The sequence below is a fragment of the Gymnodraco acuticeps genome, unplaced genomic scaffold (genome assembly GCF_902827175.1).
Source record: "Gymnodraco acuticeps unplaced genomic scaffold, fGymAcu1.1, whole genome shotgun sequence".
NCBI lineage: Eukaryota > Metazoa > Chordata > Actinopteri > Perciformes > Bathydraconidae > Gymnodraco > Gymnodraco acuticeps.
Window position 1 is genome coordinate 1 of NW_022991222.1, and position 25,640 is coordinate 25,640.

Consider the following 25,640-nt stretch of genomic DNA (forward strand, 5'->3'; position numbering starts at 1 on the left):
GGCGAAAACCTACCAGTTTCATCCACTGTCTCTGCCACCTCCCTCCATGCCTGGTTCCTCCGGTTTGTATCCCGGTAAATAGTTCTGGTCGGAAAGAACCGGGTGATTTGCTACCGTAATTTCTCGTTTGGAATATGAGGAAATGAACTGCGGTCTGGCTCTCCCAGCTTGCACGCGGTTTGATTGGCTAGCGCTTGTACTGGCGGGATTTGCATAAACGGGATTTGATTGGCTGATGCCAGCTTCGAAAGCATCGTGAGCATCAAAAGTTGAACTTTTGATGCTCACGATGCTTGCAAAGCCATGCTCCGCTCCCCACAATGCAGTTCGGCGAAGATTCAAAATCTTCTACGTCACCCCATTCAAGTGAATGGGCGAAGCTTTGAAAGATTTGTTCATGCCTGTGTGTGGACGGGCTGTAATCCTTCCTTAAATAGGTCTTTCAGAGCAAAGATTCAGACAATATTTGCGTATATTGCAGTTGTTGACGTCTCTAATTTTGACATTTGGATGCACACCAGTGTTAGCCTTTCCAAAAGCCAACCAACCAACAAATAAATAAATTGTGCAGCTTGTCTGCTTCCACCAATTAAAAGAAGATATGTAAATGAGGTGTCATCACTGGTTACAGACACGCCAGCACAAGGGCAATACATGGAAGTAATTAGTCAAATAGGCTCACATGTTTGTTTAAGAGAGCGTTAACTTAGACGGATTCTGGAAGTACAAATATATATATATATAAACACAGTATTTTTACGCACATTTTCACGTATAACCTGTGGTTTTTTGGGACGTTTTAGGGCGTTCTGTTGGCCACCGTACAACTGCATTTACAATGGGTTTTCTGGTCTTTAGTGGTAGCATATCATAGAGAGGACTTGTGTTAATCTGCCTGAGTGTACAATGTGGAGCTTAAATGTAATACTGCTGGGAAGGACGTCAAATGAAAGTAAAAGAGCGAGGTTAAGCTCCTGTCTGGCAGATATTGTTATTCTGCAAGCAGTCAGAACAAAACCCAGCATGCTATATTTAGAAAGCTCTGCAGTCTCCTTGTCTGCCTGCAGCCCTGCTCGATGAAACCACTGTGTGCTAACTGCTAAGCTCATGTTTGGCTGTAGATATGATGTGCGTTATGTCTCATAGTTCCTCCTCTGATTCTCTCACAGTCTGCAAAGAAGAGTAGCAGTGAGCCCAGTCCTTTTGTCCAATTCACTGTGGGACACAAAACCCTGGAGAGCAAGGTAAGGCTTCAATATCAAGTATTAAAGATTGAATACAGCTGTTTATTCGCAGGAATACATGTTGCAAAGACTTATTGAAGTGCAGCACATCTTATTCTATAACCGTCCTTCCCTCCAGATTTCTATGATAACACTTTTCGTCTGTGGTATTTGAAGACGGTGAATTGAAGTATTCTTACAAGAAAATGAGTGTTATGACCTCCAACATAACATAAAGGGTTGGCATTAGAGCTTCTACACTGACGCTGAGAGTTTACCAAATATTTCTCATGGAAAAAGTCTGATATTGACGTTTTCAGAGGAAGGAGCACTTTGGGTGACCGGTACATTGTTGATGCTTGAGTTTCACTGCAAAGATTCATAAAAGAAATAATAGAACATTTTTTGGCAGTGACACTTTGAGAGATTCTGTGCTGCATCAATAAGTCATTTCTCGTGGGTGGCGGTTTACATCAAACAAGAACAAGTTAATTCTGTATTTATTAGTTTCTTATTTCATGCATTTATTCATTTATACTCGAAAAAATTTTGCACTCACTTAATTCATTATTTTATTTATCTTTCATTCGTTTATTGATTATTTATTTATGAATATAGTTATTTATTTTTTCATGCATTTATGCTTAATTGTGTTGCCCTCCATGCTTGGCAACACACTACATTTCTTTGTGTATTTAATTATTAAGTTATGATTTTTAATTAATTAATTACATTGTTTTCTTTTTTTCTTAATCAATTAATTAATTATTTTATTTATTTATTAACTTTTGTATTTATTAAATCATTCTTATATTTATTTAGGCATTTATACTTGAATATGTTTTCCCTAATCTAATTTATAAGATAATAATAATTTGTAGTCATGATTTTTTAATCTGAAGTCCATGCCATGCTTACTATGTGGAAGAATCTGGTACATATAGAATATAGCTATTTTTATTTAATCAATGTGTATTTATGCACTTTTTCTCTACCATGAATCAGGCCTCAAAGCGACCACAACCCTTCTGTGTTTTTACAAAATATCCCTCATTGATATTGTTAAACATAGCATGGAGTAAATGTACTCAGCTGCACTTAACCAATGAAAATACCCATGTGTATCGTTAAAGCTGCCATCAATAGATCCTGTTGTTAATTAGCCTTTTCTCTCTCGTGATTAACTAACGAACGACTTCCTGTCTGCTCTAAAGATCCGCTATAAGACCAAGGAGCCTCTTTGGGAGGATTGCTTCTCCTTTTTCGTCCACAACCCGAAGAGGCAGGAGCTGGAGCTGGAGGTACACAAACAAATGTTATATATATAATCGTCACACACAGAGGTGGGGAGTATTGGAGTACAAATACTTCGTTCAGTACATCTCCACTTCTTATTTTTCTGACCACTTTGACTTCTTACACTTTGAACCCAAATACCTGTACTTTCTACTTCTTACATGTTGAACCCAAATACCTGTACTCTTTAAAACAGCTGCTAGTTATGGGTACTTTTTACTGAAGTACATTTCAAAGCCTCTTTACTTTCACTTGAGTAAAGAAGTTTAGTCAGTACTTCTACTTTCACCAGAGTATTTTTAAACACGAGTATCTGTACTTCTACTTGAGTAAAGGATGTGTGTACTTTCACATCTCTGCTCACACCATTGCTCTTAATGCACAGGTGAAAGATGACAAGCACAAGTGCACCCTGGGTAATCTGACGGTGCCTCTGAGCAGCCTGCTGACGGAGGAAAACATGACGCTGACTCAGAGCTTTCCTCTCAAAAACTCCGGACCCAGCTCCACCATCAAACTGAGGATGGCTCTGAGGGTAAACACACACACTGCAGCACTAACTGAACAAATATTGGGGTGTAGTAATATAAAATATTTGGAGTTTCCCTCTCCTGTGGGGAGTTTGTGTGTGCATGTAAACGGTCTGCAAAGGCTCAAATCCCTGTGTTATGGAACATAGAGACATCACTGCAGCACTAACTCATTTCCACTTGTATATTTTCTACTTTTTTAATGCTATTTTATTTCTATTTGAGATGTTTACATTTTGGATTGGTTATTTCTAGTCTTTAATGTACGCTGTCTTTTTATGCTGCTGCGACGCAAACATTTCCCAAATTAGCATCAATAAAGTACTTATCTTAACTGTAAACATATTGGGGTTCATATAGGGGAAAAGGCTCAAATCCCTGTGTTATGGAACATAGAGACATCACTACAGGACACTCACGCTCCTATTGGCTGTCATTGTACGAGGGGCGGGACATCTCTAAGTGGTTGACCAATCACAGCTAACAAATCAGAGCTAATGAAGGGTAGAAATATCACATCAAAAGAGTAATAATTAGTATATCTCGTTGTTTTGCTAACACTGTAATACTCTCCCTAAGCCTGCTCTCGCTGCCTTGCTTTAGTGATGTTCAGTCAGAGGAATCCTGGACAGATGTTCATGATCTGCTGATTCATCACAATGTTCTGCAGTAAACTGGAACTGATTTATTAAACTCGTAACAGATTATGATCTCATCCTGATGCTCCGTTCCTACGCCATGATGTCAAGGTTTCTGCTCAGCGATAACAAGGAAGATTGAACTCTTAAAGTCCTTCGTAAAACTTGAAATGAGGAATTCTTGATTTCAGACGAGGGTTAAAATAAGCAAGGCTGTTATTTCCATCTCTATAATAAAGGGTTTTAGCCACGATGCTGTACTTCTGTAGATCAGAGTCAGAAAGAGTTTAAACATCCAAGGAATTTTCTATTTATTTTTTAAATCATCACTAAATAAAAAAGAATACTATTCTAATATGCTATGCTATAACATGATATACTATGCTATACTAAACTAAGCTATCCTACGCTATGCTATGGTAAATTAAGCTATCCTACGCTATGCTAAACTAAGCTATCCTATCCTACGCTATGCTAAACTAAGCTATCCTACGCTATGCTAAACTAAGCTATCCTATGCTATGCTAAACTAAGCTATCCTATGCTAAACTAAGCTATCCTACGCTATGCTAAACTAAGCTATCCTACGCTATGTTATTCTAAGCTATCCTATGCTATGCTAAACTAAGCTATGCTATTCTACACTATGAGACACGTTGTTATGCTATGCTATGCTAAACCAGGGTGACCAGACGTCCCCGTTTTCCGGGGACAGTCCCCGTTTGAATTGGCCTGTCCCCGGTTGAAACTTTCCCCGGAAATGTCCCCGTTTTTTAATATACGCTAAAAACACATAGCAAGGTGAAATAAAACGTTTCATGTCAGGAAACACTGGGTAAACAGACTGCGGTCAAGCCAGCCCGCACGTTGTGTTGCGGTGCGCAAATATCCTATGCATTACGGTAGAGGCCTGTAAAAACTGCCTTCAAAATAAAAGCATTTACTCGGTCAATAATACATATACCTTAAAACCACACCACACATATTCATATATACTAGAGCTTAAATTAAGAAATATGTACTATATAATGTGATCAATAATAATTTAAAACAAACTACGTATAACCACCACATTATAACTGAGTGAATGTAAAATGTAAGGATACAGTTATGAAGACATCTGACATTTCCACTGGGTGACTCATTTCAATTGATGTTGACACCATCTCACAACACTCCTAAAATAACATTACTTTCTGAAGCACAATTTAAAATGTATGCTGTTTAAAATCTCAAATGAGATCTATTGTCCATCTATATTTTGATTATTATTTAATGGAAACCGTCCATAATCAAAGAGTCACTCGAAGTCAATCAAATACTTATTTCACTCCAGGGTGATAGCAGGAGACCCCATCTAGTCACTCAGAGAGAATCAGGACAATCTGATGTACAGTTTCAAAATAAAAGACCTTTGAAGTCTCATATATGAGCTACCGTCCTTCTGTTTGAATCCAACAGTTCAAATGTACGAATTACATTGAACCAGAATTGTCCCCCTTTTTTCTTTAACAGTGAAGAAAATTGGATGTTAATGAGACATTGACCAAACTCAAAATGTCCCTGGTTTTCATTTTGAAAATCTGGTCACCTTATGCTAAACTAATAAGTAGGTTCACACATAAAACACATTTGCTTTGGTGTGTGTGCTGCATACATTAAATAGAAATGGTTATTTAAAGAATATATGTGCAGCATCTCAGGAAGAGAGCTGTGTTTCACAATGAAGTAAAGATGAGCACCTCGTACATCCTATTTTATTTTAAAGCTATCCCTTTACCACTCTTGGCGTTATAGGAAGCCGATCAGATTAATATGACCGTCTGTTCAACCTTAAATCATTCCAGTTACCTCCTGATTGCATTGCTCTTTCTGACACTGAACATCCTCCTGTATTAAATCATCCTCTGATCAGATAAGGAAGCGAATGCTGCCGTATCGAAACATTGACCTACACTCAAATGGCTTTCCTGCTGTATTGGATCACAACCAGCGCATCAGGATTGATAACGGGTTTCCAAATGGCTTGACAGTTACTGAGCGCTGGAGAAGCAGAAGACAGACGGGTGGCTCCTTAAAGGCTGTACCAACGTCCTCAAAATACCCCGACATGTTCGGCTGGATCAGCAAATTTAGGACCACTTTATAAGATTGATTACAAATATATTTAATATAATGTAACATTTAATTATCATACAATATTCAGGTATAATTTTTTACTTTACTTCACAAAAATCTAAAAATAAACGTGAACAATCGGAGTCGAAAATCATTTTTATTGTCAAATAATAATATTAACGAAACCTCAAGGAAAAGTGACTTTAAAGGTCTCCTAGTATCCTCTTGTTCATCAATATATCACAGGTCTCAGATATATCCAGAGCCTGTCTCTGATTGGCTGAAACACCAAACAGATCATTGCAGCATTACCCATAATCCCCTCTGTTTCAGCCCTGTTTCCAAAGTGCTGATTCTCTGTCTGTTACTTTAGATGAAAATAAGGAGCCCCTCCCCACGCCCCTCTGAGAGACATTTGGTTACAAAGAACTCAATGGAGCTCTAGAGGAGATTCAGGTGATAAGGGGGGGGGGGGGGGGTTACCTTGGTTGCTGATTGGCTAATGGTTACACAAGACAACACATCGTTATGACATCATAACGTGGCCATAATCTGATCAGCTCATTTTCAGACAGGTTTTTATAGAAATGGATCAAAAAGAGAGAGAATCTTTGTTCCTGAAACTTTCAGAGTCTCTTTCCACAGAGGGGACACATGTTGATGTAGAAGAGACATGAAGAAGAGGGGACACATGTTGATGTAGAAGAGACATGAAGAAGAGGGAACACATGTTGATGTAGGAGAGACATGAAGAAGAGGGGACACATGTTGATGTAGAAGAGACATGAAGAAGAGGGGACACATGTTGATGTAGAAGAGACATGAAGAAGAGGGGACACATGTTGATGTAGAAGAGACATGAAGAAGAGGGGACACATGTTGATGTAGGAGAGACATGAAGAAGAGGGGACACATGTTGATGTAGAAGAGACATGGAGAAGAGGGGACACATGTTGATGTAGAAGAGACATGGAGAAGAGGGGACACATGTTGATGTAGAAGAGACATGAAGAAGAGGGGACACATGTTGATGTAGAAGAGACATGAAGAAGAGGGGACACATGTTGATGTAGAAGAGACATGGAGAAGAGGGGACACATGTTGATGTAGAAGAGACATGAAGAAGAGGGGACACATGTTGATGTAGAAGAGACATGGAGAAGAGGGGACACATGTTGATGAAGAAGAGACATGAAGAAGAGGGGACACATGTTGATGTAGAGACATGAAGAAGAGGGGACACATGTTGATGTAGAAGAGACATGAAGAAGAGGGGACACATGTTGATGAAGAAGAGACATGAAGAAGAGGGGACACATGTTGATGTAGAAGAGACATGGAGAAGAGGGGACACATGTTGATGAAGAAGAGACATGAAGAAGAGGGGGCACATGTTGATGTAGAGACATGAAGAAGAGGGGACACATGTTGATGTAGAAGAGACATGAAGAAGAGGGGACACATGTTGATGTAGAAGAGACATGAAGAAGAGGGGACACATGTTGATGTAGAGACATGAAGAAGAGGGGACACATGTTGATGTAGAAGAGACATGAAGAAGAGGGGACACATGTTGATGTAGAAGAGACATGAAGAAGAGGGAACACATGTTGATGTAGAAGAGACATGAAGAAGAGGGGACAAATGTTGATGTAGAAGAGACATGAAGAAGAGGGGACACATGTTGATGTAGAAGAGACATGAGGAAGAGGGGACACATGTTGATGTAGAAGAGACATGAAGAAGAGGGACACATGTTGATGTAGAAGAGACATGAAGAAGAGGGGACACATGTTGATGTAGAAGAGACATGAAGAACAGGGGACACATGTTGATGTAGAAGAGACATGAAGAAGAGGGGACACATGTTGATGTAGAAGAGACATGAAGAAGAGGTGACACATGTTGATGTAGAAGAGACATGAAGAAGAGGGGACACATGTTGATGTAGAAGAGACATGAAGAAGAGGGGACACATGTTGATGTAGAAGAGACATGAAGAAGAGGGGACACATGTTGATGTAGAAGAGACATGAAGAAGAGGGGACACATGTTGATGTAGAAGAGACATGAAGAAGAGGGGACACATGTTGATGTAGAAGAGACATGAAGAAGAGGGGACACATGTTGATGTAGAAGAGACATGAAGAAGAGGGGACACGTGTTGATGTAGAAGAGACATGAAGAGAGGGGACACATGTTGATGTAGAAGAGACATGAAGAAGAGGGGACACATGTTGATGTAGAAGAAACATGAAGAAGAGGGGGACACATGTTGATGTAGAAGAGACATGAAGAAGAGGGGACACATGTTGATGTAGAAGAGACATGAAGAAGAGGGGACACATGTTGATGTAGAAGAGACATGAAGAAGAGGGGACACGTGTTGATGTAGAAGAGACATGAAGAAGAGGGGACACATGTTGATGTAGAAGAGACATGAAGAAGAGGGGACACATGTTGATGTAGAAGAGACATGAAGAAGAGGGGACACATGTTGATGTAGAAGAGACATGAAGAAGAGGGGACACATGTTGATGTAGAAGAGACATGAAGAAGAGGGGACACATGTTGATGTAGAAGAGACATGAAGAAGAGGGGACACATGTTGATGAAGAAGAGGGGACACATGTTGATGTAGAAGAGACATGAAGAAGAGGGGACACATGTTGATGTAGAAGAGACTTGGAGAAGAGGGGACACATGTTGATGTAGAAGAGACATGAAGAAGAGGGGACACATGTTGATGTAGAAGAGACATGAAGAAGAGGGGACACATGTTGATGTAGAAGAGACATGAAGAAGAGGGGACACATGTGATGTAGAAGAGACATGAAGAAGAGGGGACACATGTTGATGTAGAAGAGACTTGGAGAAGAGGGGACACATGTTGATGTAGAAGAGACATGAAGAAGAGGGGACACATGTTGATGTAGAAGAGACATGAAGAAGAGGGGACACATGTTGATGTAGAAGAGACATGAAGAAGAGGGGACACATGTTGATGTAGAAGAGACATGAAGAAGAGGGGACACATGTTGATGTAGAAGAGACATGAAGAAGAGGGGACACATGTTGATGAAGAAGAGACATGAAGAAGAGGGGACACGTGTTGATGTAGAAGAGACATGGAGAAGAGGGGACACATGTTGATGTAGAAGAGACATGAAGAAGAGGGGACACATGTTGATGTAGAAGAGACATGAAGAAGAGGGGACACATGTTGATGTAGAAGAGACTTGGAGAAGAGGGGACACATGTTGATGTAGAAGAGACATGAAGAAGAGGGGACACATGTTTGATGTAGAAGAGACATGAAGAAGAGGGGACACATGTTGATGTAGAAGAGACATGAAGAAGAGGGGACACATGTTGATGTAGAAGAGACATGGAGAAGAGGGGACACATGTTGATGTAGAAGAGACATGAAGAAGAGGGGACACATGTTGATGTAGAAGAGACATGAAGAAGAAGGTACACATGTTGATGTAGAGACATGAAGAAGAGGGGACACATGGTGATGTAGAAGAGACATGAAGAAGAGGGGACACATGTTGATGAAGAAGAGACATGAAGAAGAGGGGACACATGTTGATGTAGAAGAGAAATGAAGAAGAGGGGACACATGTTGATGTAGAAGAGACATGAAGAAGAGGGGACACATGTTGATGTAGAAGAGACATGAAGAAGAGGGGACACGTGTTGATGTAGAAGAGACATGAAGAAGAGGGGACACATGTTGATGTAGAAGAGACATGAAGAAGAGGGTACATCATGTTGAATGAAGAAGAGACATGAAGAAGAGGGGACACATGTTGAGGTAGAAGAGACATGAAGAAGAGGGGACAACGTGTTGATGTAGAAGAGACATGAAGAAGAGGGGACACATGTTGATGTAGAAGAGACATGAGAAGAGGGGACACATGTTGATGTAGAAGAGACATGGAAGAAGAGGGGACACATGTTGATGTAGAAGAGACATGAAGAAGAGGGGACACATGTTGATGTAGAAGAGACATGAAGAAGAGGGGACACATGTTGATGTAGAAGAGACATGGGAGAAGAGGGGACACATGTGTGATGTAGAAGAGACATGAAGAAGAGGGGACACATGTTGAGTGTAGAAGATGACATGAAGAAGAGGGGACACATGGTGATGTAGAAGAGACATGAAGAAGAAGGGGACACATGGTTTGATGTAGAAGAGATGAAGAAGAGGGGACACATGTTGATGTAGAAGAGACATGAAGAAGAGGGGACACATGTTGATGTAGAAGAGACATGAAGAAGAGGGACACGTGTTGATGTAGAAGAGACATGAAGAAGAGGGGACACATGTTGATGTAGAAGAGACATGAAGAAGAGGGGACACATGTTGATGAAGAAGAGACATGAAGAAGAGGGGACACATGTTGATGTAGAAGAGACATGAAGAAGAGGGGACACGTTGTTGATGTAGAAGAGACATGAAGAAGAGGGGACACATGTTGATGTAGAAGAGACATGAGAAGAGGGGACACATGTTGATGTAGAAGAGACATGAAGAAGAGGGGACACATGTTGATGTAGAGAGACATGAAGAAGAGGGGACACATGTTGATGTAGAAGAGACATGAAGAAGAGGGGACACATGTTGATGTAGAAGAGACATGGAGAAGAGGGGACACATGTTGATGTAGAAGAGACATGAAGAAGAGGGGACACATATATTTGTTTGAATAGCTCTCTGTGTCTCCTCCTGGTTGCAGATCCTCTCTCTGGAGAAGCAGGTTTCCTCCGACCTGCCGTCCTCCGTCCAGGTCAGGAAGTCCAGCGTTCCTCAGCCCAAAACCTCCAAAGCAACGCCATCTCCAAGACGCTCCGCCTCACATTCCCAGTTATCTCCTCCCACTCCCCCAACTCCTCCTCCTATACAGAGGTGAGAAGTCATGAAGTACAAATACTGCGTTATTGTACTCAAGTACATGTTTCTGGTATCAGTACTTTACTCTACTACTTATTTTTCTGATTACTTTCTACTTTCTACTTCTTACATGTTGAACACATACTTCTACTTTCACCAGAGTATTTTTAAGTATCTGTACTTCCCCTTGAGTAAAGGATGTGTCTCCTCTTCCTCTTCTTCCTCCTCCTCCTCCTCCTCCTCCTCCTCCTCCTCCTCCTCCTCCTCCTCCTCCTCCTCCTCCTCCTCCTCAGTATCTCCTCCCTGACGCTGCAACATCGTGATGGAGAGCCGTACTCCTCGAGTCCTCTGAGGAGCAACAACAACAATCAGAAACCTCTCTCTCACAAAGACTCTACGGCCAGCCTCGCCTCCGACATCTCGCTGCCCTTCGCCACCCTGGAGCTCCAGCAGAGGCTCCGACAGCTGCAGAAGTAAACAACAACAACAATAATAATAAATTGTATTTGTAAAGCACCTTTCATTGCTGTGTGTGTGCGCGTGCGTGCGTGCATGTGTGTGTGTGTGTGTGTGTGTGTGTGTGATCTACCAGGGGCCGTGATCTAATGAACTCATTTCAATTACCTGATATTGCAAAGGTAATATGATTTGCAATATTACAGGAATACTATTCCCATCATCGTTAAAAACATGATTCAAATGATCAGTCGGATTTGTTCAGTATCAAGGAGAGACGGTACTTAGCGTTTGAAAGCCTCGGCGCCTCTGCAGCAGAACCAGAATAATGTTTACTAAGTATTGCTCTTAATTTGGATATTTGAATTCCCTTTAGGCTCTGCTGCTCTAGGGCACTTTCGCATTGTCTTAGTATGTGTTGGTGCTTCTGGTTGGAGCTTAATGGCAACCTTGAATTGCCAAATAACCTGCGTTTAAGCTTTGAATTAACTGTTATTAAGTAAAGAGTAAAGACACTTGTGATCAGGCATATTTGGGAATTGACAGCGATGTTTGGAGCTGTTTTAAGAATGACTCACTGCCTGAATGTAAACACAGATCCACACTGAGTCTCACCATCGGGGTTACATATTAATTCTAATTTACATGTTGGTCTCAAGGTTTTAAACAGTTGGAACTTTATCCACTCCTACTGACAGTGAGAGTTATTACAAACATGAGCTCGCATGTGAACAATCCCAGGAAAAGGTTTTCTGCAGGATCCTCAGGTAGCCTCAGGTAGCCGGTAGCCTCAGGTAGCCTCAGGTAGCATCAGGTAGCCTCAGGTAGCCTCAGGTAGCCTCAGGTAGCCTCAGGTAGCATCAGGTAGCCTCAGGTAGCATCAGGTAGCATCAGGTAGCCTCAGGTAGCCTCAGGTAGCCTCAGGTAGCATCAGGTAGCCTCAGGTAGCATCAGGTAGCCTCAGGTAGCCTCAGGTAGCATCAGGTAGCCTCAGGTAGCATCAGGTAGCCTCAGGTAGCCTCAGGTAGCCTCATGTAGCCTCAGGTAGCATCAGGTAGCATCAGGTAGCCTCAGGTAGCATCAGATAGCATCAGGTAGCATCAGGTAGCATCAGGTAGCATCAGTTAGCATCAGGTAGCCTCAGGTAGCATCAGGTAGCATCAGGTAGCATCAGGTAGCCTCAGGTAGCATCAGATAGCATCAGGTAGCATCAGGTAGCATCAGGTTGCATCAGGTAGCATCAGGTAGCATCAGGTTGCATCAGGTAGCATCAGGTAGCCTCAGGTAGCATCAGGTAGCCTCAGGTAGCCTCAGGTAGCATCAGGTAGCCTCAGGTAGCATCAGATAGCATCAGGTAGCATCAGGTAGCATCAGGTAGCATCAGGTAGCCTCAGGTAGCATCAGGTAGCATCAGGTAGCATCAGGTAGCCTCAGGTAGCCTCAGGTAGCATCAGGTAGCCTCAGGTAGCATCAGGTAGCCTCAGGTAGCCTCAGGTAGCATCAGGTAGCCTCAGGTAGCATCAGGTAGCATCAGGTTGCATCAGGTAGCCTCAGGTAGCCTCAGGTTGCATCAGGTAGCCTCAGGTAGCATCAGGTAGCCTCAGGTAGCATCAGGTAGCCTCAGGTAGCCTCAGGTAGCATCAGGTAGCATCAGGTAGCCTCAGGTAGCCTCAGGTAGCATCAGGTAGCATCAGGTAGCCTCAGGTAGCATCAGGTAGCATCAGGTAGCCTCAGGTAGCATCAGGTAGCCTCAGGTAGCATCAGGTAGCATCAGGTAGCATCAGGTAGCCTCAGGTAGCATCAGGTAGCATCAGGTAGCCTCAGGTAGCATCAGGTAGCCTCAGGTAGCATCAGGTAGCATCAGGTTGCATCAGGTAGCCTCAGGTTGCATCAGGTAGCCTCAGGTAGCATCAGGTAGCATCAGGTAGCCTCAGGTAGCATCAGGTAGCCTCAGGTAGCATCAGATAGCATCAGGTAGCATCAGGTAGCATCAGGTAGCCTCAGGTAGCATCAGGTTGCATCAGGTAGCATCAGGTAGCATCAGGTAGCATCAGGTAGCCTCAGGTAGCATCAGGTAGCATCAGGTTGCATCAGGTAGCATCAGGTAGCATCAGGTTGCATCAGGTAGCATCAGGTTGCATCAGGTAGCATCAGGTAGCATCAGGTAGCATCAGGTAGCCTCAGGTAGCATCAGGTAGCATCAGGTTGCATCAGGTAGCCTCAGGTTGCATCAGGTAGCCTCAGGTAGCATCAGGTAGCATCAGGTAGCATGCTTCCTTTCAATGTATTTCTATGAATATTTTACCCGTCCCTACTGTATAATTGATCCTTTCTCTCTCCCCCCCCCCCCTCTCTCTCTCTCTCCCCCCCCCCTCTCTCTCTCTCTCTCTCTCTCTCTCCCCCCCCCCAGTGGCTCGGCGCCCGGTCAGTTCCTTCTGGGTGAGGTCCAGCTGACGGTCAGACACAGCTCCCAGAGGAACAAACTCATCGTGGTGCTGCACGCCTGCCGGTGAGACACTCTGCTCTCACATCTCATTACGTTTACGTTACGAGTGTCAGCAGCAGTACAGACTTCTTTGGGTGGAAATTACGCTTCCCTTTTTCAACATAGAAGACGAACACAACAGCCAACAAGGAATAATAAAGAAAAAAAACAATTAATAAATCAACTTAAAGGGTGCAAATGAGCCCCCCCCCCCCCCCCCCCCCCCCTTCACATCTGATTTCACTGAGATTTATTGTAGACTTGTTTTGAAGGTGTTCTCAAGGATTCTTTCTAATTTCTTTTTTGGCCCAAGTTTCTGTCGTTCATAGTGATTTGTGAGGAGATGTTCTTCAGGATGGACGACGTCTTGAGCTATAACAAACACCATTAAGCAGGGATGGGAGCGTTAGGGGAGACTTGGGGATAGTTGTTTAACTACCCATACCACTCAAAGATGATGTGAACACTATACATCCAACATCAGGGACGGTTGCCACATGTTTACAATGATGAGGCTAGTTCACCAAAAGATCCAGTTCATATTTACTGGAGTGTTACGAGAAATCAGTTTTAAAACAGTTTCCGTTTTGTACAGAGAGGAGTAGATGGATAGGTAGGTAGATGATGTCATATCCCATGTGACATGATATATAAACAGTTCTGTCCCGTGTGTCCTCAGTAACCTGATCGCCTTCACTAAAGATGGATCTGATCCCTTCATCCGCCTCTATCTGCTGCCGGACAAGAGTCGAACAGGCAGGAGGAAGACGAGCACGATGAAGAGGACCCTCAATCCTGTTTACGATCAAACGTGAGACTCTTTAAAGTAGAGACACTACATACTGATACACACCTGAACATCAGCAGGAGAGGACTCTTTAAAGTAGAGACACTACATACTGATATACACCTGAACATCAGCAGGAGAGGACTCTTTAAAGTAGAGACACTACATACTGATATACACCTGAACATCAGCAGGAGAGGACTCTTTAAAGTAGAGACACTACATACTGATATACAGCTGAACATCAGCAGGAGAGGACTCTTTAAAGTAGAGACACTACATACTGATATACACCTGAACATCAGCAGGAGAGGACTCTTTAAAGTAGATACACTACATACTGATATACACCTGAACATCAGCAGGAGAGAACTCTTTAAAGTAGAGACACTACATACTGATATAACAGCGGGGGTGTGGAACATCAGCAGGAGAGGACTCTTTAAAGTAGAGACACTACATACTGATATACACCTGAACATCAGCAGGAGAGGACTCTTAAAGTAGAGACACTACATACTGATATACACCTGAACATCAGCAGGAGAGGACTCTTTAAAGTAGAGACACTACATACTGATATACACCTGAACATCAGCAGGAGAGGACTCTTTAAAGTTAGAGACACTACATACTGATATTACACCTGAACATCAGCAGGAGAGGACTCTTTAAAGTAGAGACACTACATACTGATATACACCTGAACATCAGCAGGAGAGGACTCTTTAAAGTAGAGACCTACATCTGATATACACCTGACATCAGCAGGAGAGGAATCTTAACAGTAGAGACACTACATACTGATACACCTGACATCAGCAGGAGAGACTCTTTAAAGTAGAGGCACTACATACTGATATACACCTGAACATCATCAGGAGAGGACCTCTTTAAAGTAGAGACACTACATACTGATATACACCTGAACTCAGCAGGAGAGGACTCTTTAAAGTAGAGACACTACATACTGATATACACCTGAACATCAGCAGGAGATGGACTCTTTAAAGTAGAGACACTACATACTGATATACACCTGAACATCAGCAGGAGAGGACTCTTTAAAGTAGAGACACTACATACTAATATACACTGAACATCAGCAGGAGAGGACTCTTTAAAGTAGAGACACTACATACTAATATACACTGAACATCAGCAGGAGAGGACTCTTTAAAGTAGAGACACTACATACTGATATACACCTGAACATCAGCAGGAGAGGACTCTTTAAAGTAGAGACACTATATACTGATATACACCTGAACATCAGCAGGAGAGGACTCTTTAAAGTAGAGACACTACATACTGATATACACCTGAACATCAGCAGGAGAGGACTCTTTAAAGTAGAGACACTACATACTGATATACACCTGAACATCAGCAGGAGAGGACTCTTTAAAGTAGAGACACTACATACTGATATACACCTGAACATCAGCAGGAGAGACTCTTTAAAGTAGAGACACTAAATACTGATATACACCTGAACATCAGCAGGAGAGGACTCTTTAAAGTAGAGACACTACATACTGATATACACCTGAACATCAGCAGGAGAGGACTCTTTAAAGTAGAGACACTACATACTGATATACACCTGAACATCAGCAGGAGAGGACTCTTTAAAGTAGAGACACTACATACTGATATACACCTGAACATCAGCAGGAGAGGACTCTTTAAAGTAGAGACACTACATACTGATATACACCTGAACATCAGCAGGAGAGGACTCTTTAAAGTAGAGACACTACATACTGATATACACCTGAACATCAGCAGGAGAGGACTCTTTAAAGTAGAGACACTACATACTGATATACACCTGAACATCAGCAGGAGAGGACTCTTTAAAGTAGAGACACTACATACTGATATACACCTGAACATCAGCAGGAGAGGACTCTTTAAAGTAGAGACACTACATACTGATATACACCTGAACATCAGCAGGAGAGGACTCTTTAAAGTAGAGACACTACATACTGATATACACCTGAACATCAGCAGGAGAGGACTCTTAAAGTAGAGACAATACATACTGATATACACCTGAACATCAGCAGGAGAGGACTCTTAAAGTAGAGACACACATACTGATATACACCTGACATCAGCAGGAGAGGACTCTTTAAAGTAGAGACCTACATACTGATATACACCTGAACATCAGCAGGAGAGGACTCTTTAAAGTAGAGACACTACATACTGATATACACCTGAACATCAGCATGAGAGGACTCTTTAAAGTAGAGACACTACATACTGATATACACCTGAACATCAGCAGGAGAGGACTCTTTAAAAGTAGAGACACTACATACTGATATACACCTGAACATCAGCAGGAGAGGACTCTTTAAAGTAGAGACACTACATACTGATATACACCTGAACATCAGCAGGAGAGGACTCTTTAAAGTAGAGACACTACATACTGATATACACCTGAACATCAGCAGGAGAGGACTCTTTAAAGTAGAGACACTACATACTGATATACACCTGAACATCAGCAGGAGAGGACTCTTTAAAGTAGAGACACTACATACTGATAGACAACCTGAACATCAGCAGGAGAGGACTCTTTAAAGTAGAGACACTATATACTGATATACACCTGAACATCAGCAGGAGAGGACTCTTTAAAGTAGAGACACTACATACTGATATACACCTGAACATCAGCAGGAGAGGACTCTTTAAAGTAGAGACACTACATACTGATATACACCTGAACATCAGCAGGAGAGGACTCTTTAAAGTAGAGACAATACATACTGATATACACCCTGAACATCAGCAGGAGAGGACTCTTTAAAGTAGAGACACTATATACTGATATACACCTGAACATCAGCAGGAGAGGACTCTTTAAAGTAGAGACACTACATACTGATATACACCTGGACATCAGCATGAGAGGACTCTTTAAAGTAGAGACAATACATACTAATATACACCTGAACATCAGCAGGAGAGGACTCTTTAAAAGTGAGAGGACACTACATACTGATATACACCTGAACATCAGGAGGAGAGGACTCTTTAAAGTAGAGACACTACATACTGATATACACCTGAACATCAGCAGGAGAGGACTCTTTAAAGTAGAGACACTACGTACTAATATACACCTGAACATCAGCAGGAGAGGACTCTTTAAAGTAGAGACACTACATACTGATATACACCTGAACATCAGCAGGAGAGGACTCTTTAAAGTAGAGACACTACATACTGATATACACCTGAACATCAGCAGGAGAGGACTCTTTAAAGTAGAGACACTACATACTGATATACACCTGAACATCAGCAGGAGAGGACTCTTTAAAGTAGAGACGCTACATACTGATATACACCTGAACATCAGCAGGAGAGGACTCTTTAAAGTAGAGACACTACATACTGATATACACCTGACATCAGCAGGAGAGGACTCTTTAAAGTAGAGACACTACATACTGATATACACCTGAACATCAGCAGGAGAGGACTCTTTAAAGTAGAGACACTACATACTGATATACACCTGAACATCAGCAGGAGAGGACTCTTTAAAGTAGAGACACTACATACTGATATACACCGAACATCAGCAGGAGAGGACTCTTAAAGTAGAGACACTACATACTGATATACACTGAACATCAGCAGGAGAGGACTCTTTAAAAGTAGAGAGACACTCCATACTGATATACACCTGAACATCAGCAGGAGAGGACTCTTTAAAGTAGAGACGCTACACACTGATATACACCTGAACATCAGCAGGAGAGGACTCTTTAAAGTAGAGACACTACGTACTGATATACACCTGAACATCAAGGACTCTTTAAAGTAGAGACACTACGTACTGATATACACCTGAACATCAAGGACTCTTTAAAGAGCTTGAAAGGTTGATAATATTGATCTTGCTTTGCAGGTTTGAGTTCAGTGTTTCTATGGTGGAGCTCCACAGGAGGACTCTTGACGTAGCCGTGAAGAACGGAGGAAGCATCCTGTCCAAACACAAAGGCTTTCTGGGAAAGGTAACTCTTATTAAATGTTCTTCTCCTGAATTAAAACGACTCTTAAACACTCTTAAAACTTCACATCTTTTGCTCTAAATTGCAGGTACTTGTGGATTTAAGTGGGGAGGATATCTCTAAAGGATGGACGCAATGGTAATTCACTTAATCTGCAGCCTTGAGTGAATTATTCAGCTAATAAACAACTTATTATTAAATATACGTTTTCTCTTGCAGGTATGATCTGAGTGATGACGGCGTGTCGTCTCAAAGCTTAAGAAGTATTCACGACCCCCTCCTCTCATAATGGACTCTCCCGTTTCTGCTGTAATAGAGACATCTTGATATTATAAGGGCACATTTATTTATGTACATTTTTCAAGTCATCCCAGGACTCATGTCAGCATGCAACAACATCTCCCATCTCATCCTCATCCTGGTACAGATTGCGATGCGTTTGAACTCACTAACTGCCTTGTCTCCGGTGTTTTATGTAAATAAGAAGATGATAATATAATGATTTGCAGGGGCTTTGTGGCATTATATTGAAATATGTCAACCTGGTTATTACCGTCTGTCCCATTTGTTCAATTCTGTTTGAGAACTCGTACCAAAGGAACGGAAACAAACACAAACGTAGCGACATTTCTTTTGTCATGCAGTGTTATTTGATTGTTTACCTCTAATTGTACGGTGGCCCTCCGTATTGTTGTTATTTATGCTTGATTATACACAAGGAATGCACATATGCAAAGAGTACAATGATTGCACTGTATATTTGACGAGGATGTAAGTGAAGGGGCATTTTAGGGCTATGAACAAGTGCTAAAGTGTGAAATGAAGGATACTTGAAGAAGTGTTTTGATTGGCGTTCGAACCAATCGTGAATAATGTGAGCAGCCGTTTGAAGAGGACTTGAGTTCAGTTGTGAGGTTTGTACCGTTGGACGTTTTAAATACCTGTTATCGATCCTGTGCCTTAAATAAACCCGCGGTGTAATGTTTGCCTTCTTTATGTTATTATTATTTTGAATGAAATGACGCCTCGGGGGTTTTGAGGAATAAATGTTTTCTCTTGTGGAAAATGTCTCGCTTGGTTTTCTGTCTTTCTCCCCGATATCTTTATGAGTTATTTCCACTTTAAATACATGCTATCTGTGGTGGGGAATATGCAGATGTTAATGAGGTAAAATAGCAATAAAACAGGCAATAAATACGATTTTATAAGCATTTAAAATGGTACTTAAGTTCATATAAGCATCAATATTTAGTTAAAGTACTAACATATGGGTTTTAATTACATATGCGACCTTGGGTCCCTTCAAAGGCGCTATATAAATCCAAGCTATTATTATTATATTATTTACTAGAATTTCATATTTTTTTTATTGAGTTCTTATTTAATCCTTAATATATTTACTTGTATTGTTTTTATTCTTGTTTTGTGAAGCACCTTTTTTGTAAGAGAGCTGCTATCAAAATAAGGATAGATATATAAATTGCAATTTAAGTTAAATTATGATGGTTTTTATTCTGCTGGGCAACTTAATTCATTGATATATATAATATATATATATCGTTTGTTTTTGATCAATAACCTAAAAAAACACTATAACAAAATTAATCCAATAATTATAGTGTAATAAAAAAGGCTATAAGCATAGTATCTCTAACATTAGGTGGTGTAGAGGAATACAGCAAAGTAGGTAAAGTCAAAACATAACAAGGTACATTTCCTGCAGAATAAATATAGACGTTTAAATCTGGTGAAGACGCCACACTGGGAAATATACGCAGTGATTTGTCGCCATCATGTGGTCGAATATGAGAACTACAACTGTGTCATTATGGTCATTCTAATAAAGCTTTTTGAACCTTCCTAACGGAGTGAAATGACCCAGAAGTACCTCAGTGGCAGCCAAGATAAGAGCCGTTCGGATTCTCTAGAATATGATAGGAAAGGAGGCTTCAAACTTCCTATCACCTCCTTTAGTTTAGGAAACACTGGAAAATGCTGCCCCACAATGCCTCGCGGCCGCAGCCTTTAAAGCGAGGGAATATTCGGTCGTTCACGGAAAACACGATCGTCATTATGACAGACACACGAAGATCATGTAAATTACCGCTGCTTTCTTAAGCTTTTACATTCTTAAGCCATAACTTGTCTAAATGCTTTAGTTTCCAGCGTTGTTCCATGCAAGCCTAATCTGATGTATTTATCTCAGTCACAGATGCTGAAACCCTTGCCCTAATTAACGCAAGGGTTAAGATGGAGCACCTGTTCAGTGGCAAACGAAATGCTGCCAAATCAGGCTGGGAGTAAGTAGTACAGCTATATTTGTCTGTTAAAATGTTTTAATAAATGTGCATGCCGGTGGATTAAGATCATTTGTAACTAAAGGCAGGTTGTTAAAGAGATGGGTCTGGAGGGCCAGGTGACTGGTCCACAGGCATCAAACAAATGGGACAACCTGATCACAGAATACAAGGTAAGGCAAATCACGTGGCTGCGCGCTGTGGGGGGTTAGTGTTTGTAGATATTATGATACAGACTTCAACTGGCGACCCCAGCCTCCTATATTAAAGTGTGAATTTGCTTAGTTGTTTACACTTTAACATTTAAGGCGTAAGCAATTACACATTTAGAATTAGTTTAATTTGTCTTTAGCTGTGCATTTAGCCTCCACTGCCCTTTAACTAACAGTCTGTTCTCTGTGGTGTCAATAGGAGTTAAAGGATCCCCCAACTGGGACAGGAACAGACCGGGGAGAGGCCTCTACCTGGCCATGGTTTGAGGCCATGCATGAGGCAATTGGGGGAAGGCCATCAATCCAGCCTCCCACCCTAGTTGCCTCATGCCCGTCGCCAAGCCATGGCCAGACTGCTGCTGAGGCCTCCACCTCTGCTGGAGAAGGGCCTTCCCAAGTGTCCCTCAGCAGTGAGGAGGAGTCCGTGACCTCCACCCAGTGGCGTAGCCAGGAATGATTGTGTGGGTGGGCCTGGAGAAATGTAGGTGGGCCAGGGGGAGACATATTAAGCGTGGGGTCTGAGCTGAATCTTCATTAATGATTTTAATGATTTTTTTAATGCACTAATAGAACATAAGCATAAATTAGCAGTGAAAACAAAAAACATAGGCACGGCGGCCTCAGAATGTGTGTAAAACTGACATCCACATAGGGATGGGTATCGTTAAGGCTTTAACGGTACTACTACTTTTATCGATAGCGCTTATGCTTATGCTCCAGGTTCAGTACCAACCACATCATAAAGTATGCGGACGATACAACAGTGGTGGGACTCATCAGGGACAACAACGAACAGGCCTACAGGGAGGAGGTGAAACATCTGACAGACTGGTGTAACACCAACAACCTGATCCTGAATGTCGATAAAACAAAAGAGATCATTGTCGACTTCAGGAACAAAAAGCACTGTCACCCACCTCTCCACATCAACGGCACAGCAGTGAAGACTACAGACAGCACCAAGTTCCTGGGGGTGCATATCACAAGCAGTCTGACCTGGTCCACTCACACGACATCACTATTTAAGAAGGCACAGCAGCGCCTACACTTCCTGCACAGCTCCCCCCTCCCATCCTCACCACGTTCTACAGAGGAACCATAGAGAGCGTGCTGACATCTCCATCTGGTCGAGAGACTGCAACGCCAAAGACTGGAAGTCTCTGCAGAGAGTGGTCAGGACAGCAGAGAAGATCATCTGAGTGTCTCTCCCTCCCATCAGAGACTCAGAAACGCTCCCTGACAAAAGCCCAGAACATGTTGAAAGACCCCCCTCATCCTCACCATGCTCTGTTCTCCCTGCTGCCCTCCAGCAAGAGGTTCCGCAGCATTAAGAGCAGAACAGCCAGATTCTGCAATAGCTTTTCCCCCAAGCCATCAGACTGCTGAACAGCAAGTAGACCAGTAACACAAAGATTACATTACGCTGTGTAAAGAGCACTTGTTATATAGTATGTCTATTTTATTTATATGTATAGTAAGTCTTTATATTTTAAACGCACACTTTATCTTTAATTTTATCAGCACCACGTCACTATTATTTATTTATATGTACAATTTTAGCAAGTTGTTATATTATCCTGTTCCTGTAAGCCAGTACAACGACATTTCGTTTTAATAGTACACTCTGTCTGGTTGAAATGACAATAAAGTATGTCTATGTCTTATCTTGTCCTTTAACATTACTTTTATCGGTTCTTTTGGAGAGAATAAATAAGGTAAACTAACTACCGCGGTGAATTTAGTTTTAGGTTGGATATTCAACGGACATTCGCAGACCCGCCAGCAGCGTCAGTTTAACGGACCCGCCAGCAGCGTCAGTTTAACGGACCCGCCAGCAGCGTCAGTTTAACGGACCCGCCAGCAGCGTCAGTTTCCCGGACCCGCCAGCAGCGTCAGTTTAACGGACCCGCCAGCAGCGTCAGTTTAACGGACCCGCCAGCAGCGTCAGTTTCCCGGACCCGCCAGCAGCGTCAGTTTAACGGACCCGCCAGCAGCGTCAGTTTAACGGACCCGCCAGCAGCGTCAGTTTAACGGACCCGCCAGCAGCGTCAGTTTAACGGACCCGCCAGCAGCGTCAGTTTAACGGACCCGCCAGCAGCGTCAGTTTAACGGACCCGCCAGCAGCGTCAGTTTAAACGGACCCGCCAGCAGCGTCAGTTTAACGGACCCGCCAGCAGCGTCAGTTTAACGGACCCGCCAGCAGCGTCAGTTTAACGGACCTGCCAGCAGCGTCAGTTTAACGGACCCGCCAGCAGCGTCAGTTTAACGGACCCGCCAGCAGCGTCAGTTTAACGGACCCGCCAGCAGCGTCAGTTTAACGGGGAGATCTTCTCCGCGAAACGAGGCTTTCACTTAGGGACCATCAACAAATGACTTTTACAATTAGACAAGAAAAATGTTCTTTTTAATAAATCAACAGCTTCTCGATCGTGTGAATGTGAAGCAAATTCACTCTAGAGCATACATTTATTGAACACACCTCTTTTTATTGCATTTTAATACTTTAAATACGTTTTATTAATATTTTTGATGGAAACATTTGCTTATTTCTTCAATACCTTCCAGGTCATGTGACTTAATCACTAAAAATCAATGCTGGGTCAAAGAACTACACTGGCTGCATAGGACACACCTCTTTTTATTGCATTTTAATATTTGTATGCGAAAATGAGCATATTGCTTTAATGGAGGAGCCAGTGACCTAAAATGTTCATTGTCATAACTACACTGTAGCTATGTTCGTATGACAAATAAAAACCTTGAACCTTGATTAATGAATTAAAGTGCTACTTGTTGTTTTGCTGCTGACCGGCTGGTCCTGTGGCTCGTCTTTTTTTTGCTAACTAGCTGATGCTCAATCTAATCCTGTTCCTCAAAGTCACTGTCAGACTCAGAATTCTCAGAAATGTGACCCTCACATTCTGATACACCTTCCTCTACTACATCATCACATGGTTCTCTCTCTTCCAAAATCATTTGCAAGGCCCTCTGAGCAGAGAATCATTTGGCCATCTTGATCAGTTGTGATAAGACACACACACACACACACACATACAATTTCCACACTTGTGTTAGCCCCGAACATCCTGTTTGTAATATAAATGTGTAGGGGGGGTGTACAGTGGGTGGTCATTGAAAATGTGTTCTGATATATGTTCTTCACAGAAAATGAGCCAACGCCATTGAGTGTGAGGTTGAACAAATAATGTATCATATCATTGTTCTTTAGATAAACAATGAAACATTATACAAGGGTTAATATTAATTAATTTTTCCATGGAAAATTCTGTTTATTTTTTCAATAGCTTCTCTGTCATGTGACCGAATGTCACACTCAATTTTGTTTTAACAGCTTCTCTGTCATGTGACATAGAAGCCCATGGATGTGTGTTTGGCTGAGGAAAGAACGAGGGCATATGGAGTGGAGACCATCACGTTTGCAAAAGCAACCCCATTTAGTAGTGTTCCTCCATGGCTTTTCCCAGAAGCTAAAATAGATAGAGTATTGTAGAAAGGAAAAAAGAGTGGCAAATAAATGAAGTGGGAATTAAAACAAGTATGTATCTGAACGAAAAGTACTACAATTACCTACAAATGTACACAGATGCATCTAAGAACAAAGAAGAGTGTGTTGGAGTTGGTATATATACATCCCAGACGTTAAAATATCGATCTCAAAAAGAGCGTCTGATCAATTATCAGTACAGCAGAAATGCTGGCTGTAATAATAGGATTACAGTGGGTTGAAGAGGTCAGACCTGATAAGGTGGTGATATGCACAGATTCATTGTCCATATTAAAAAGCATACAGTCAACAACAACAACTGCCAGAGAAGACATTCTCATAGAACTTAATCATAGCCTGTTAAGACTGCACAGAGGCGGGATAGATCTGCAGGTCTGCTGGGTGCCTGGGGGGGAAAGGGAACGAGTGTGCTGACAAATTAGCAAAAAGTGCACTAAGGAAATAACATTACCAGTTCAAGTTGGAGAAGGAAAAGCAGTCATTAAGAAGAAAGGGATGGAGATCTGGCAGAAAAGGTGGGAGAAAGACCAGAAAGGCAAAGAGTGTCATAAAGTTCAAAAGACAATTACAATTAATATTTATAAAGAAAGAAACAGAAGGGAGGACATCATGATAGCTAGACTCAGACTAAATCACACAGCTTTGAATGGTTCTCTGTATATCATGGGGAAAAGTGACAGCGACAAGTGTGGGAGCTGTGGAGTTAAAGAACATAGAACATATCTTATTACATCGTGACATAAAGCGGAAAGAGAAAAACAAAAGGATAACGTTTTAGAGGCAGAGAGGGAATGGAGTGTGGTTGGTGTTTGGGAACAAAAGGAGAGAGAGCTCCAGAAAGGCACTGTTTACCTTCCTGAGGGAAACTGGGGTAGGACAAATAATTTAACATTAGGTCAGGAAAGATCATAGGTTTTTTATTTTGTTTTATTTATTTCATGTTTTTTTGTTATTGGATCATAGATACGTCCATGACTTAAGACATGGATGATATGGTGATTCACACTCATGTACAGGTGGCGGTATGCACCTTTAAAGTTGTTTGCAATACGCCAAAAATCGAGAGAAGAAGAAGAAGAAGAAGAAGAAGAAGAAGAAGAAGAAGAAGAAGAAGAAGAAGAAGAAG

The 25,640-nt window shown here is 41.9% G+C and overlaps 1 protein-coding gene across 1 annotated transcript; it reads left to right on the forward strand.

Annotated features, from left to right (window-relative positions):
* Window positions 1-1,169: 1,169 nt before the first annotated feature.
* LOC117561802 (extended synaptotagmin-2-like) lies at window positions 1,170-19,545 on the forward strand (the record flags this gene model as incomplete). Its single annotated transcript, XM_034239392.1, is given in 10 exon segments — window positions 1,170-1,244; window positions 2,438-2,524; window positions 2,905-3,054; window positions 10,554-10,723; window positions 11,002-11,181; window positions 13,575-13,673; window positions 14,329-14,460; window positions 18,377-18,482; window positions 18,568-18,617; window positions 18,699-19,545. Coding segments are annotated over 10 exon segments (1,119 nt in total), but the record flags the coding sequence as incomplete, so codon positions are not given.
* Between the last annotated feature and the right edge of the window lie 6,095 nt (window positions 19,546-25,640).